Raw genomic sequence first — 16,798 nt, 5'->3', positions numbered from 1 at the left:
CATACATTAACTGGTTAATTGTATTTGTTTTAACTGATTGATTAAATCTGCATAGGGATAAAACAATATTTCTGCAGTGGGGGGAGAACATTACTTTGTTTTCAGATGATCCATTTGTGTGATGCAGGAGACAATGTCTTGGATAGGCATTCCCCTTGTGCAAAAAGAAGGGAGAATGCCTCTTCTAAGATGGCAACTAGTATCTGGAGGGTTTTAAAAAAATAAATATTCAAAGAGTGCTTACCGGACTCAAAGGGTGCTTATCAATGGGATCATCTCAAACTGGGGAGAGGTAACAAGCGGGGTACCGCTGGGCTCAGTCCTGGGCCCAGTGCTCTTCCACATTTTTCTGAATGACTTGGAGGAGGAGGAGGTGCAGGGAATGCTGATCAAATGTGCAGATGACACAAAACTGGGCAGGATAGCTAATACTTTGGAAGACAGAAACAAAATTCAAAGTGATCTGGATAGACTGGACCGCTGGGCAGAAAACAACAAAATGACATTTAATAGGGATAAATGCCAAGTTCTGCACCTAGGAAAAAGAAATCAAATGCACAGTTACAAGATGGGGGATACGTGGCTCAACAACATTACAAGCGAGAAGGATCTTGGAATTGTTGTCGATCACCAGCTGAATATGAGCCAACAATGTGATGTGGCTGCAAAAAAGGCAAATGCTCTTTTGGGCTGCATTCATAGAAGCATAGCTTCCAAATCCTGGGAAGTACTAGTTCCCCTCTACTCAGCACCGGTTAGGCTTCATCTGGAGTACTGTGTACAGTTCTGGGCGCTGCACTTTAAGAAGGGTGCAGACAAGCTGGAGAGTGTTCAGAGGAGGGAAACAAAGACGATCAGGGGACTGGAGAAAAAGCCCTATGAAGAGAGACTGAAAGAACTGGGCATGTTTAGCCTTGAGAAGAGAAGACTGAGGGGAGAGATGATAGTGCTCTTCAAGGACTTGAAAGGTTGTCACAGAGAGGAAGGCCAGGATCTCTTCTCAAGCATCCCAGAATACAGGACATGGAGTAATGGGCCCAAGTGACAGGAAGCCAGATTCTGGCTGAACATCAGGAAATCCTCCTGACTGTTAGAGCAATATGACAATGGAACCAATTACCTAGGGAGGTGGTGGGCTCTCCCACACTGGAGGCATTCAAGATGAGGCTGGACAGCCATCTGTCAGGGATGCTCTGACTTGGATTCCTGCATTGAGCAGGGGGTTGGACTGGATGGCCTTGTAGGCCCCTTCCAACCCTACTATTCTACGATTCTATGAAAAATAATTAACAATACAGCCCCCCCCCCGTGTTGCTCAATTAACTGGAGGCATCTTTTTAGATAAATCTAGCCAATCTAGTTGCTACTGCAAAACAGATTACATAAAAACAAATATTTTCCTTTCAAATGATTACCAGCATTAGCACATCTTCTTTCCCTGTATAACATCCTAACAGTTCATTCTCCAAAATCATAAGCTTCTTCAACTCAAGCTAGCAACAAGCAAGGCATAAAGTCATTATTTGATTAAATTATTTGAAACTTGCCTACAGTACTCTCTTCTTATAGGATGTAGGATTGTTTTAGCTATATAATTTCTAGTCTAGTTTGAAGTATATTGTTGGATTTTAAGTTCTTGGCTGAGGCTTTAAATCATAAATGAGGACAATAGAGAATCAACAAATAAGCAAGATATCTTCTACATCTTGAGATCTAAAGCTAATTCTTCCTGTGTTATGCATTGCCTTTCTCCAGAGTGGCCCTGATCCAGAGAGGAGGATGTGAAGCAGTGGACTGTCTCTATGCTGCTACAAGTGCCAAGGTGCCCAACAAGAGGGTTCATGCTGTCAACGCTGATAGCAGTGCTGAAGTTTGGAGTGGTTGGGAAGCTTGAATCAGGGTACTGCTATCTACCTAATTAGGGGTGGCTTGCATTCAGCCCACTGCATTTCAGGCTGCCTTTACATACTTCTACCAACACCCACACACCGAAAAGGAGCAGAGGCATCACTACAGTTTCTGCAGGTGAGTGAAAACTAAAGCACTAAAAAGCCTATTAGGATTTCATTTGCACACAGTCTCAATCCTCTCCAAAAATGTTTCTTGCGATTAAGATGAAGCCATGGTTCTGACAATAGCATGGTGGGGACTAGGCCGAGCAATTGCAGCTTGATTCTTCCTTCCTAAAGATGTATTTTTAGGTTTCCAAAATGCCAGGGAACCTAAACTATATGCCAGGACTGGGCTGGAAGGGAACTGTGATAAGCACAGCATTATTCACTGAAAATAGTACCACTTTCAGAGGTGCCCTTTCAGATTTAAGGGGCTGGGGAAGAGATTTTGAGGGAGGGAGAGGCAAATACAGCTAGGTCCAAAGCCCTGCTCTTGCTTATATAAAAGTGCAATATAGCAACATTGTTATCAATATAAGTCAGTCATTTCTGTATTTGAATTGAAGGGATTTTCACCTCTACCTAAAACACACACCTAGTACACCTAGCACATAATCACTCAGCAGCAGTTATAACCAGTGAATTGGTCAGATATTTTCAAGTGTTTACCTCTGAAGAATTATTGCAATTGGAGCTGGAACACAGGTGGTGGGGGAGGAGGAGCTGAATGTCTGCCCCACCCCCCTAGATGGTGGCCCTGAAAACAGCCCACAAGTGTTGCCCCAGGGTCGCAGACAAGGAACACATTTAGATGTGTTCATGCATACAAATATTTTTTTAAAAAAATACCCCAACTGTTGTAATTAGAAAACACATGCTCTGCTATTGGAATAAATTACACAAATAAGGTGGAGTCATTCTTTGTTCCAGTAATGGCAATGGAAGGCAAGATGAAATGGCATGAGGACATATACATATTAGTGTGCTTACACCTCCTTTTTCAATCTAAAACCCACACAATGGTCTACTTGCAAAGGGACAAGACAGGAACCTTGGCCAAAGTGAAGTTAAACAGAACATGCTGGATTTTGCCTGGCCATAAACTCCTCAAGTTCCCAGTAGACTGAAAACAAGCTATTTATCCTTTACTCAGTTTCACACAACGCCACACCACATCATTAATCTTTCTCTGTTTACACAAGTAAATGAGAGGCATGTCTGCAGTCAATGGCCAAGATTACGGCGGCAGAGCCTGGAATTCCCTCCTACTCAAACATTCTTCTGTAGCAAAGCTACTTCCTGTTTGCAACCTACGTTCCCAGCAAAATACCATCCATCCACGCTGCGGACACAGGGTGGATTCCAGGCAGGTGTTTACCAGGGCCACAATCCTCCAGAGCTACTTCAATCACGTCAACGGGATAACAAAACAACCAAAAAAATGGCAAGCCTCAAAATGGTACACTTGGGGGGCGGGGTGCATGTGTGGTTTTATATATGGTCTTATATATGGTCTTATATATGGAATTTTAATAAAGTAATGAAATCCTCAGGGGCACAAGAATTGAATTCATTGATTATTTCTAATGGTAGCATCTCTCCACCAAAACACATTGGGCATTTCACTATTTATTAAAGTTGCATATTGTATATATGCATACAAGTCCCCTTCAATCATACTCTTCTCTACGGTTATGAGGGTGATGTCTGCCCCCAACACACCAAAATGTGTATGGCTAGTTATCCAATATGTCCACAGTCACATGTCACTGACAGTGACCAAAAATCCCACCACCTTGGAACATGGTAATTCTTTCAAATTCCTTGCTATCCCGAGGGAAGCTCTACTGGATGCTCCAAAGATAGTTCCCCAGCTGGCATCTTCACTGCTGGTCACATGTTTATCATCATATCGGATTTGGCCCTCAGCTTGTGTTTTTTCAAGCACATATTTTTTTAAAAATTCAGCAGGTGTTTTATAATTCCTACCTGCTTCATAAAAACATTGTTCAAGATTTTTGAATACTGTTTTTTAAATGTATTTTGTATATGGCTGAATGTTTTTTTAGAATAAATAAATAAATAAGGCTGTTTAGAAGTCCTGTAAATAAACAAGTGTAGGAATTGTCATCTACATAGAACAAAGAAGCAAAGTTAAGGCCAAAGGAAACACAGACCCCAAAGGCCACTTCTTTCAGTCATCATGTGAACAAAACTTTTATATCCTCAAGGCTGAAACTATTATGCACACAGAAAGGAGTGAATTTCTCTTTGCTGCAAAGTCTTTGCTGCAAAGGGCGGCTACATTAGCTGTTCATCGTGCTCCAACGCACATCTAAAGCACCTTCTGACCTGTGTCATCTTGCATTAAAATCATCAGGCAATGGCCATATGCAAAACCTGGCCTTTTATTTCTGCAGATATTTTTGCCTTCTCTAATGCAAGCATCACAGGTCCAGTACTTTTGTCTGTGAAAGCAGATATGCTGCTCTTGCAATACAGAACCAGATCATTGTTGTGAGCAGCATACATAGGATTATCCAAAACAGGCTTAGCTGCTCAGCCTGGCTAGGATCCAAAAAGCTATTTTCGGTATGCCCATAGGCTTACCTTTTTTTTTTCTTTATATGGCAGAACCCTCTCATCCCATATCAAAAACTGCTTTTGAAAGCCTCCTCAACTGCCATGCGGCAAGGAGGTGGTTGCCATTTGAGAAAGATAAGCAAGCCCAAATAACTTTTGGGTATGCTCAATTAAGTGACCTCATCCACAGCCCACAGTTAATGAACTGTGAGTTGTTGAAAACGCAGTGGAAGCATGCATGCGGGCTGGTTCCCCCGCACGTGTCCAAACCTGCTGCAATAAACAACCTATGGGTTGTTTGAACCCATGGTTGAATCCATGGGTTGTTCTTCCTCCAAGAACCCAGAGTTCTGGATTCAGACGTCACGATAAATAACCGAGAGATGGGATGTTGCTAGGTTGTTTATCACAGCGAGAGCAGGTGGGCACATGGGAACCAACAAACATGCTCCTGCTGCATTTTCAATAACGTAAAAACATAAGAACAGCCCTGCTGGATCAGACCAAGGGTCCATCTAGTCCAGCATTCTGTTCACAGTGGCTGACCAGCTGTCGACGGGAAACCCACAAGCAGGACATGAGGGCAACAGCACCCTCCCACCCATGTTCCCCAGCAACTGGTCATACTGTCTCTGATACTAGACGTAGCTATATAGCCATCAGGACTAGTAGCCATTTGCCTCCAGGAATGTGTCTAACTCCCTTTTGAAGCCATCCAAATTGGTGGCCATCACTACGTCTCGTGGTAGCGAATTCCATAATTTGACTATGCAGTGTGTGAAGAAGTTAACCATGCCTTGTGGATAACATGCAAACTGGGTCATTGTTTGGCCCTTGAGATCCCAGCCTCTGAGCCAAACTTGTTGCCCGTTCAGGACACTTACTTACAAAAGTAAATATGTGACTTTTTCTATTGGGTAAGAAATTGTGGGTATTCACAGCATCTGCATGAGGGAATTCCTTTTATTTGGCTTTTAAAAAAGCATGCTCTGTGAGTGTACAGAAGCTTTGAAAAAATGTAAAAACATAACTGTGGGGTGTGACAGACAAGGAAACTCCACTCATGCATCCTGAGAGCCAGGTGCTGCCAACATATTTAGACACGGGAAAAGAAAACGTGGAGGAGTGACTACAGGAAAGAAAATATGCACACAAAGACAGAACCAGGATATCCTGCAATGGAGAGGAGGCAGGGGGACAAATTAGGTAAAGCAATTCTTTTTATTTACCTTTTGGTTGTAAAGTTCTTTCTTATCCATATATACTGCTACAATTTAAGGCCTCTCCTTTCTTCCTCTGTGTCACTCATTCTCTAAGAACCCTACACCACACACACTAAATGCAACAACTGCAGCAGCAGCAGCAACAACCAAAAAATACAATACAGGGAACATAGACTGTAATCCAAAGTAGTAATTAATGCAAGGCAGGCAATGGTTCTTTTGAAGCTTTCTTTGCAGCTCCCAATGCCAAAGAGGAAAGCGGCTGTTCCGTGCAAAAATGGCTTGCCTCCTTACTAGTAGGAGCTACTGCAGACAAAATGTCAAAGAAAATGTGGGAAGCTGGTGCAGTGCCGGTATTCACACATAAAATACTTATTTGGATCATGGCCTTAGAATTGTAGGGTAGCAAGAGACTAGAGCATCATCTAGCTGAATCACTGGCAATAATACAGAATCTTGTATTCCGAACTCCAGCTATCCCATTAAATTGGATCATCCCGATTATACAATCAAAATTATTTCTCTAAAAGGAAAAGGGGGGGTGGAGACAGAAGACGCAAAAGAGTAAGCGAAATAACTTTTTAAAAAGAGGAAAGGAAATTGGAAAACAACCAAATCACACCCGATTAGTGTTCTATCAGCCAGACGTATTTAGAAACATCAGTAACCTGGATCTCAGCAAGTCGGTTCCCAGTTGTTCTTCTACCAAGTGAGCTCCAAAGAACTATCACCAATTTCTTAAAGTTTTGCTTTGTCCACAGCACATCTGACTTTGCTTCCTTCTCCTCTCTCTGGCACTGTGCTGTAAAAGTATGACTGGCTGGGAAGAACCTTAGAGCAAGTGTTGTAATTGCCCTGCCATAAGTAGTGCCTTGCTGATTGTTTTCCTCCTCCAGAAGAGATGGGACTTGATAAGAGCGCTGGTTATATACACCAAGAGGATTTGGCCCAGATATAACATAGCATCGCAACCTCCTCCTTAACCAGGCCGGGCCAGTTCCATTTAATTTTTCATATAGTACTTTATATTTATCTCGCCACCTGGGAGGGGGCATCATGCTACTGCTCTGACATACAATAAGGGAACAGCCATCATGTTCTCATCTGCAAGGATATTTCAGTGTTCCTTCAAGCTCCCAAAATAAAGAAGGATCCAGATTACAGAGCATACAGAATGTATGAAGTCCACAGACATTTACAACACTGTTGCAGTTACAAAGGTCTATAGGATGGAACACTAGTTATCATCACCTCTTCTGCCAAACAGCAACCAGCTTCTGGACAAGGGTTGGTCTATGGGTTAACTTACTTACAACCCTGGCTACTTCCTCATGATGTCTTATTTGTCTGCTACTGACTACCATGCAACTCCTGCCTATGGAGAAATTTATTCAGTTTTTATTTTAATGTGAACTTAATTAATTTTCCACCTTTGAGCCATTATGTGAACCAAAATTCAGTTACCCTTCAAAATTTGCACTTCACCAAATTTTGCAATACAGTTCTCCAGGCAAAAAATGCATACAAAAAAGCATATATTAGGGAAAATAATGTTAAAAAAAACCCAAATTAGAAAAAATCCTAAAATTCCTAATTATATTAGGCAAACTGCTTGCAACAAATGTATATATTAGGCAAAAATGCATACAAAAATGCATGTATTAGGAAAAATATGCACAAAAATGCTTATGAATTTTCACATATACTTTAAAAACTGTCAATGTTCAGAATGAACCGAACTTAAAATTGGAAAACTGGGAAACCAAAATAGACAAATTCTTCCATCCCTACTTCTTCCTACTGTGTGAGGTGTTTCCTTATTAGCCTTCCCAACAGGGCAGCTGGTGCTGTCAAGAAAACTCTCCATGCCATACGAAGGAATCACATGATAAACAGTCTTGGGTAATACAAGACTGGAGTGGGAAGTCACCACAAAGAAGTAGTCAAGGCATAATGTAGGTAACATACAGACTGGACCTAAGCAAATGTCCATAAGAAGCGTACATGGCTTACAGGGACCACCTGAGGCTGCAATCCTATGGGGTTGTACTTGTATCTAATATTAATCTAACTTAAGTTCCATTCATTTCAGTGGTCCTACTCTAAGTAGGGCTAACTTTGGATACAACCCATGGAAATGTGCTTTAAAGTTCTAGCTGAAATCAGTGGGACATTATTATTTATATAGTGCTACCCATGTACATGGTGCTTTACAGAGCATGGTGGGAGGGGAGGAAGGTGGAAGCAGGAGGTAACAGGGGAAGACTGTTTACTCAGAAGTATGTCAGAAGAACAGACATGTATAAGATATGGCTGCACATTCTGTTACTGGAAGCTCTCTCCTCTGGATCCTTTCTCATTCTGGGTTTATTTATGGCTCCCAAATTTCTCGAATACTGCCTTATCCAGTCATCTACCAACCAAGACAAAAAAAATGATCAACAATAACTTGTCTAGGGAGAGTGAGGACTAGAGTATGGAAGAAAGAAGACGAGGCTTTGTGTCTGCAGAAATTTAACCCCCCTCACCTGTTCTTTAGCCGTAGTTTAACTCCACCTGACCATGGTGTTTTGCTGTATTGCAAGTCAGACCTGAGACACTCTGAACTGAGGGAACGGGAAGCTGTAATGTCAGTATGTCCCTTTGCTGCAAATGTATCCCTGGGAAAAGACATAAACCAAAGCAAAGATGTTTGAGAGTATATTCCACTCCAGTGCTGAAGGAGTTGCACTGGTTACCAGTTGTTTTCCTGGCCAAATTCAAGGTGTTGGTTTTGACCTTTAAAACCCTATATGGTTCCGGCCCAGCCTATCTTAAGGAGCACCTCCAGCAGCACCAGACAGGCCGCTTAACAAGATCAGCCTCGGATGGCCTTCTCTCTGTCCCATCAGCCAGGACAGCTAGACTGGTGGGGACTGGGGAGAGGGCCTTTTCTGTGGTGGCCCCCACTCTGTGGAACTCCCTCCCTAGGGAACTCCGTCATGCCCCCTCTTTAATGAGCTTCCGTCGTGCATTAAAAACGCTGTTGTTCAGGCAGGCATTTGGGGTGGGTTAGGGTATTTTAGAAAATGTTTTTATTGTAGAATTTTATTGTTTTAAACTGCTTTTATTGTATGTTGTACATCGCCCAGGGTGGCTGGGTGACCAGCCAGATGGGCAATTAATAAATTTAATAATAAAAAAATAATTTAATAATAAACATCCAGGATACAATAACTCATCTCTTTTTATGAAAATACATTAGATAGCACAGTTATATACTTAGACATAGGAACACAGGAACCTGCCTTATACCGAGTCAGACCATTGGCCCATCTACCCTGACTGGCAGTGGCTCTCCAGACTTTCAGGCAGGATTCTTTCCTCGCTCTACCTGGAGAAGCCGGAGATTGAACCTGGGACCTTCTGCATGCAAAGTGGGTGCTCTGTCACATTGACCTACAACCCCTCTTCCAATATTTATTAAAATATTTCTATCCCACCTTTCAGTCTGAAGACCCTCAAGGAGGTTAACAATACAATCATAAAACAACTGTTTACAAAAAACCACAATACTGCCACAGAATCTAAAACCACCAAAAAAGCAGCCTTGATCCAAGAGATTCGAAATTATATTGAATAATTAGCCGAGGGAGGCTAAGTTGCCCCCCCCCCCGCTGTTGTTCTTCATCTGGCAGGCAAAAAAAACCCCTTTTATAATTGTGTTTTTAATCGCGTTTTTAATTTATTTGTTTAAGGCGGGATAGAAATTGAATAAACTAATTAAATAAAATGAATATTGTCCAAATGGTTTGTAATATACAGCCCACTCCTATACATGTCAGTTCAGAAGTAAGTCCTATGAGTTCAGTAAGATTTATTCCCAGGTAAGTGAGTATACTAGGATTTCAGCCTTACATTCCCTGTCTTTTCGGCTGCAATCGCACTTGAATTAGGCTGTTTAAACCCCACTGAAGTCATCCTGCATGCAAGATTGCAGCTGTGTAGCCTGATCTCATGCATGTTTATGCAGAAGCAAGTTCCACTAGGCTCAGAGGGTAAATGTGCATAAGAACATAGGAATTTGCCTTACGCCAGGTCAGACTATTTTCTACTTAGCCCAGTAATGTCTGCTCTGATCGGCAGCTGCTCTCTAGGAGTCTTTCCCCCAGCTCTCCTTTGTTCTCATTTTAACTGGAGTTGCCAAGGACTGAACCCGAGCTCTTTGGCATCCAAAGCATGTACTCTACCATTGAGCTATGGTCTTTCCCCATGCAAAAGATTGTAACTCTGGTCATGATAAAATAAAATACAAACCTGACAAATGAACAACCAATGGCAGTTTTCAGACATAAATTGCAAGGCTTTTAATTAGTACAAAAATGTATGATCGGGTTTGCATGTATTGTGACTGTTGCATTGAAAACTGCAAGTTAAATGCTACCTCTGTTATATGCCATAGTTGTTATAGCTGCTGAGGTGGTCTCAGTATGAAGGTAAAATGAAACTCTCTCATGCCTGCACTGTTTACTCCCACAAGAATAACTATGCCATACCAACTGCAACATCTGTACCTGCAATAGGTCCAGTCCCAGTTTCGTATTATGAGTACCTACTGATGGCGTAGTCAAAGTTTCTCTCCAACACAGAGAGCTTATCTCCCAAATGTACATAAGTGGTTGGCACAATGTCTTCACAAAGAAAAATGCTTATGCTAGCTAGATTGTGGGGGAGGAGAGAGGAAATTATTAAAATGTATTAGAGTTCTTCCTTTTGTCCAGAAGGCAAGGCACATAAACTAAACAATAACAAATGAAAAATTGCTCTCCCTTTATGGGAAGAGGAAAAGCTTAGCTAGTAAAGCAAGAATTTGGCAGCACACATTCATGAGAGAAAACAATCTAGAGCCATCAGGTGTGGTATCAATATAGGAGGTCAATGTTACTCAAGCTGAAGGGTAAAAATAACTATATATTAATATTTACTGCTTGTATTTCACTCCTAAATGACGTAGAGCCCAAGCCTCCATTTCTTCACAAACAGAAATAAAATAAAATAAACATATACACCAATTCTCCTCCGACTCCCCAAATCCTGCCAGTCTTGGAGGAGTTTCATGGAGCAAATCAGTGGAAAGGCACCTCTACATTATTTTTCTTTTTTTCAAAAAAATCTATCATATTTTGCCTATATGATTGAGTGTAGTGTAGTGTACTGGTCTTGGATCTGGGAGACCCTACTTCAAATCCCTGCGCAGACATGATGCTCACTGAGGGCATCTTTACACCTGCAATTTATTGTACATTCATGATTGGCCACTCATGGAAGTTTGCGGATCTATTACATGACGTCATGATCCTCCAGCGTTTTTTCTGCCATTTCCCCCTCCCTATCCTGAGTTATCCCCAAATGGAATAATGCAGTATTTTTTCAGCCTGCTCAACAGGACCACCATGGCCTGCCGGCCAGTGTACTTCTCCTGTAGCGCGAAAACCCCATTTTGTTTGGGGTTGTTGGGAGTGCGGTCATGATGATGATGGCAGTGATGTCGGGGTGGTGAGAGTGTCTACATACTGACCTGCCTGCTTGCTTGCTGCCATGCCATGACTAAATGCGGCGCACCAACCTTTGCTCCCAACTTCAGCTGCTTACCCCACAACACTGAATGGCCGGCATGCCGGCATTCCAGCAGTTCACTGGGAAACTGGTGCCTGCAGAGGTGGGGTTCGGGCAGTTCGATGGAGGTTGCTGTCCACCCACATTGCATGTCAATCACAACCAAACCACCAACGCGAGCCAGGGAGGAAATTTTGCGATGCCCCCAGTGCGTGTAATGGCTTTTCACGGAAAAGTAGCCACCCCATGAAAAGGTAAGGAAGGGAATATAATAGGATAGCAACAACTATGTAAAGGAGCCTGATCTAATCCCACGATGAAGCTGGATGGACAAAGCCCTGGAACTGATGCGGATTTCTGCCCCCGTGTGATGAACCCCTAAGTGAACTGATCTATCTCACAGGGTTGTTTAGAGGATAAAATATGAGAGGGGGAAAGACACCATGTACACCAGACTCTGCTCCTCAGAGCGAAGGCAGGTTAAATATGTAAGAAAGTGGAGGTACCTGGTCCACGTACTTGCTCAGAAGCTTCATCAAAATCATGGAATTTAGAACAAAGGAAATTTGTCTATTTGTCTACATGGCAGCAGTGCTCCAGGGTTTCAGGAAGACGTTTCTCCCATCCCCTACAACCTGATCCTTTTAACAAGAGATACCTGAGACAGAAGCTGGCACCTTCCACATATAAAGCATGGAAGTGAGAGTAAAGATCATTTGCAACATTTTCTGGATAACCTGTTCACACAACCAGGCCATAGCCATTTTGAGGTAAATACAAGTCTGTGCCTGCAGCCATACAAGGCCATCCTCTCCTACAACAGTTATTTTCGAATTGTTTGACTTCAGTTCAGGGAATACTTTCTTGTCTGCCAAGGAATTCCTGTTGTGAGGGAAAGTCCTGTAAATTATTCTGGCACAATTTCTGGGACACAGAAGTCCACAAAAAGCACTAGACAGGCCTAGTGGGGTTCAGTGTAGTCTGCATAAACCATGATTGCACCCTAAAACACCCCCAACTCTCTCCCCCAGTGGTGAAACTGGGCAAGCTGTCTTTTGTGGAACTTTGTCTATATAACAAGGTAAAAATAATACATCATTGAAAACATTAAAAACATTACAGCATCATAAACAATAAAACAGAATAGTAGCAGAGTCCGTCACAGATCTGAATGTCCCTGATAGCCATGACAGTGCGGTCACTGAACTTGAGCCGGACATCCTAGAGAGTGAAGTCAAGTGGGCCTTAGGAAGCATTAGTAACAACAAAGCTAGCGGAGATGACAGTATTCCAGCCGAGCTATTTAAAATCCTAAAAGATGATGCTGTTAAAGTGCTGCATTCAATATGCCAACAAATCTGGAACACTCAACAGTGGCCACAAGACTGGAAAAGGTCAGTTTACATTCCAATTCCAAAGAAGGGCAACGCCAAAGAGTGTTCAAACTACCGCCCCATTGCGCTCATTTCACATGCCAGCAAGGTGATGCTCAAAATCCTACAAGCTAGGCTTCAGCAGTATGCGAACCGAGAACTACCGGAAGTACAAGCTGGGTGTCGAAGAGGCAGAGGAACTAGAGATCAAATCGCCAACATTCGCTGCATCATGGAGAAAGCAAGAGAATTCCAGAAAAACGTCTATTTCTGCTTCATTGACTACGCTAAAGCCTTTGATTGTGTGGATCACAACAAACTGTGGCAAATTCTTAAAGTGATGGGAGTACCAGACCACCTTACCTGTCTCCTGAGAAACCTGTACGAAGGTCAAGAAGCAACAGTAAGAACCAGACATGGAACAACCGATTGGTTCAAAATTGGGAAAGGAGTACGACAAGGCTGCATATTGTCACCCTGCTTATTTAACTTATATGCAGAGTACATCATGAGAAATGCCGGGTTGGATGAATCAGAGGTCGGAATTAAGATTGCTGGGAGAATTATCAACAACCTCCGATATGCAGACGATACCACCCTAATGGCAGAAAGCGAAGAGGATCTCAAGAGCCTCTTGTTGAGGGTGAAAGAGGAGAGTGCAAAAGCTGGTTTGAAACTCAACATTAAAAAATCTAAGATCATGGCATCTGGCCCCATCACTTCCTGGCATATAGAAGGGGAAGAAATGGAAGCAGTGACAGATTTTACTTTCTTGGGCTCCAAGATCACCGCAGACGGTGACTGTAGCCATGAAATTAAAAGACGCTTGCTCCTTGGGAGGAAAGCTATTGCCAACCTAGACAGCATAGTAAGAAGCAGAGACATCACCTTGCCGACAAAGGTCCGTCTAATCAAAGCTATGGTTTTCCCAGTAGTAATGTATGGCTGTGAGAGCTGGACTATAAGGAAGGCTGAGTGCCGAAGAATTGATGCTTTCGAACTGTGGTGCTGGAGAAGACTCTTACGAGTCCCCTGGACTGCAAGGAGGTCAAATCAGTCCATCCTAAAGGAAATCAACCCTGAGTGCTCATTGGAAGGACAGATACTGAAGCTGAAGCTCCAATATTTTGGCCACCTAATGTGAAGAGAAAACTCCCTGGAAAAGACCCTGATGCTGGGAAAGACTGAAGGCAAAAGGAGAATGGGACGGCAGAGGATGAGATGGCTAGATAGCATCAAGGATGCAATGAATATGAACTTGGGCATGCTCCGGGAGAGAGCGCAGGACAGGAAGGCCTGGCGTGCTATGGTCCATGGGGTCACGAAGAGTCGGACACGACTGAACGACTGAACAACAACCGTCACAGGTCAGGGAAAGCCTGCGTGAACAAGCGTGTTTTCAAGAAGCATTTAAAATTAACCACCGTTTATGCCTCTCAAATTTCATGTGGGAAAGTATTCCAAATACTGGGTGACCCAACTGAGAAGTTCTGCTTACATGCTACTATCTGGGCAACACTCAACTGGTCATGGAAGGACTGAAAAAGGCCTCCTCAGAAGATCTCAGGAGTTCACTGGGTATTACTGGTCTTCTCGTCGAGGAACCTGATAAGCTTCCAAGAACCCCTAGTGATCCTCAGACCACAGTTAAAAAATCACTTTCCCACAATAATAGCAGGCCATTTTTAGATAGATAGATAGATGATAGATAGATGATAGATAGATAGATAGATAGATAGATAGATAGATAGATAGATAGATAGATATGTTTTCCACAGCAAAGGAAGATTATGTTGAAGAGTCCACATTCTTGCTCTTCAGCATGGGACAAAGACGAAAGGAGAGAAAGAAAGGAAGAATAGAAACCTGTGTGAGACGGAAACGTTCTGTCCCTTCATCCCTGTCAAGACCAGAGAACAAAAAGGCGCTGCTGACGGAGTTCTGGCATGATTGTTCTATGTTTAGCAGGCTTAGGGCTCAAGCCGCATGCCATCCTATGAGGCTTTCAGATGCTTCAGATAGTTGAGATTCCATTGCAGTGAGGGAAAGGAAGGGCAGAACTCTTTGTGGGCACCAAAACCTTCCCCTTGTGCTCCCTCTTCCCCATCAAGCCCCCATGTGCCAGGTAAGGATTGTAAGCCCTTGCACTGCAGTTGAGGCACGACCAGGAAAGTACCGGCAACTGCAGAGCACTTTCACCTACTAGAAGGGAGAATTTCAGCATCTGAATGGCATTCTTGCACAAGCCTGTTGCCGTATGTCACGGCTGCACTCCAAATCCTCCCTCAGCTGCTTGCCCTTTCCTCTAAATCCCGCCCCGCTTTGCTTTTCGCTCTGCACTTGTCACTTATCTGCATAAGCTGGGAACAACCCTTTTACATACCAGTTCTTGGGCCTGCACTGCACTCTTTGCTGCAGATCGCGTCACGATCATCTGGTGTGAACAAGAGTGCCCCCTTTCCAGCTACCAAGAAAAGCATCAGGAGACCAGGATAATGGAGTTAAGAGAAGGAGCTTGCTAGGAGCCAGGAAATCCAACACTTCAAATTTTACCTCAGCCATAAATCTACTGAGTGATTTCTGGAAAGCCAGAAAAGCCACTGTGATATAGGGAGGAAAGTGTTGGATTGGCCCAAGGGAGAACTGTGTTCAAATCCTTGCTCTGCCATATAACTCACCAACAGTCTAATCCTATGCATGTCTACTCAGATTTAAGTCCCATGGGGCTTACTCCCAGGTAAATATGTACAGGACTGCAGCCTAAGTGGCCTTGGGCAAGTGATTAACCTGTCAACCCAATCTATTTCAGAGGGCTGTTGTGAGGATAAAATGGCACAATCCCTAACTCCTTGGAAGAAGGGCAGGATTAAAAAATATATACCTCCCAGCTCTAGTCTGCAATATGGGGACAAAAATGCCAGTCTAGCTTCTGGGCTATTATAGAGATTAGTACATGAAACAGCCTTACATGGCCTAGGACCCACATATCATAGACACTGCCTCCCGCTATATGAGCACCACTACCTATTGTAGTTGTTTCAAACACCATCTTCTAGAGGTAAACACTTCTGCTAGAAAGAGCAGGGCCTTTTCTGTTGTGGCCTTAAGTTTTGGGAACGGCCTTCTGGAAAAAGTCTGTCAATTCTAATACCTGTTTATCTTACAGTGAAAGTGCAAAGCCCACCTGTTTACACAAGACCTTTGGCAGCTAAGAGGGGAAAAGCAAGCTCTCACACACTCTCACTGCTTTCCCCCCCAAAACAATCCCATGAGTGAGGTTGAGATAGTGACTGACCCATGGCCACCCAGGCTGGATGTACACTTACCAACTTGTTTCGCTTCCAATGAGGTTTCACCACCTGCCTTTCACACTACGCAGTACCCGCCTCAATTGGAACCGGAATTTCCCACTTCCGTGCTCCCGCTTTCAATACCCTAATATCCCGGTATTTCCCCTTAATGTGCTCTGATTTTCCACCTTCGCTACCGTATCCGGTCGTAGTCCCCTCCCCCGCCTGTCCATATACGGCGGTGTTTGTATTTCCCTCCTGTCCAATCACAGCTCTCGACGGCCCCATGTCTTCTTCCGGCTACTGATCGCATAGCTTCCTCAGCAGCCCCCATTTCCTCAGCAACAAGCGAAGGGCTGGATGTGCGCGTGCTTGTCTGATCTCGGAACCTATGCGGGGTCGGCCCTGGTCAGTTACTGGATGGGCGACCGCCTTGAGCAGGGGGTTATTCTATCCCTTCAAATGAGATTAAGTTCTACCCCCTCCTAGACTTCAACTTAAGGATGCAGCACAAATGCTTTTTTAAAGTATGCTGGAATCTCACATGGCATCCTATGGCAGTGTTACTCAACTCATCCTGTCAAGTGGACCAGTTCTACCCTGATTTGCAACTATCACCAGATCCGCTCATCAAGTGTTCCAGGAGTCTGCTGTTTTTCTGAAAGATTCTGGGTATACCAAAACACGCATAGAAAAATGATTACTCTATGTAATCAATAAAGGTGTTGGTGCCCTGGGCACCATGCCACCATTTTTGCTTCTATGTGGTTTTCCAGAAGAGACCTGGGTGCTAATGTGCTTCATTGCAGTACTGCCCTTAAATGGGGAATATAAATATTTTT

At 43.3% G+C, this 16,798-nt stretch overlaps 1 protein-coding gene across 1 annotated transcript in view; it reads right to left on the bottom strand.

The window, feature by feature from the left end:
* SHROOM3 (shroom family member 3) overlaps positions 1-16,798 on the bottom strand; it is a 263,685-nt gene that overhangs the window by 44,784 nt on the left and 202,103 nt on the right. Inside the window, exon 5 of the mRNA XM_084855398.1 lies at positions 8,227-8,358. Coding sequence (XP_084711524.1) covers positions 8,227-8,358 — 132 coding nt within the window. The remainder of the gene's footprint in view (positions 1-8,226; positions 8,359-16,798) is intronic.

The sequence above is a fragment of the Heloderma suspectum genome, chromosome 5 (assembly GCF_057233095.1).
Source record: "Heloderma suspectum isolate Gila_16-S chromosome 5, 16-S_ref, whole genome shotgun sequence".
In the NCBI taxonomy this organism is placed as follows: Eukaryota; Metazoa; Chordata; class Lepidosauria; order Squamata; family Helodermatidae; genus Heloderma; species Heloderma suspectum.
Note: the sequence above shows the minus strand (reverse complement) of the source record. Positions and strands in the feature narration are given on the sequence as shown.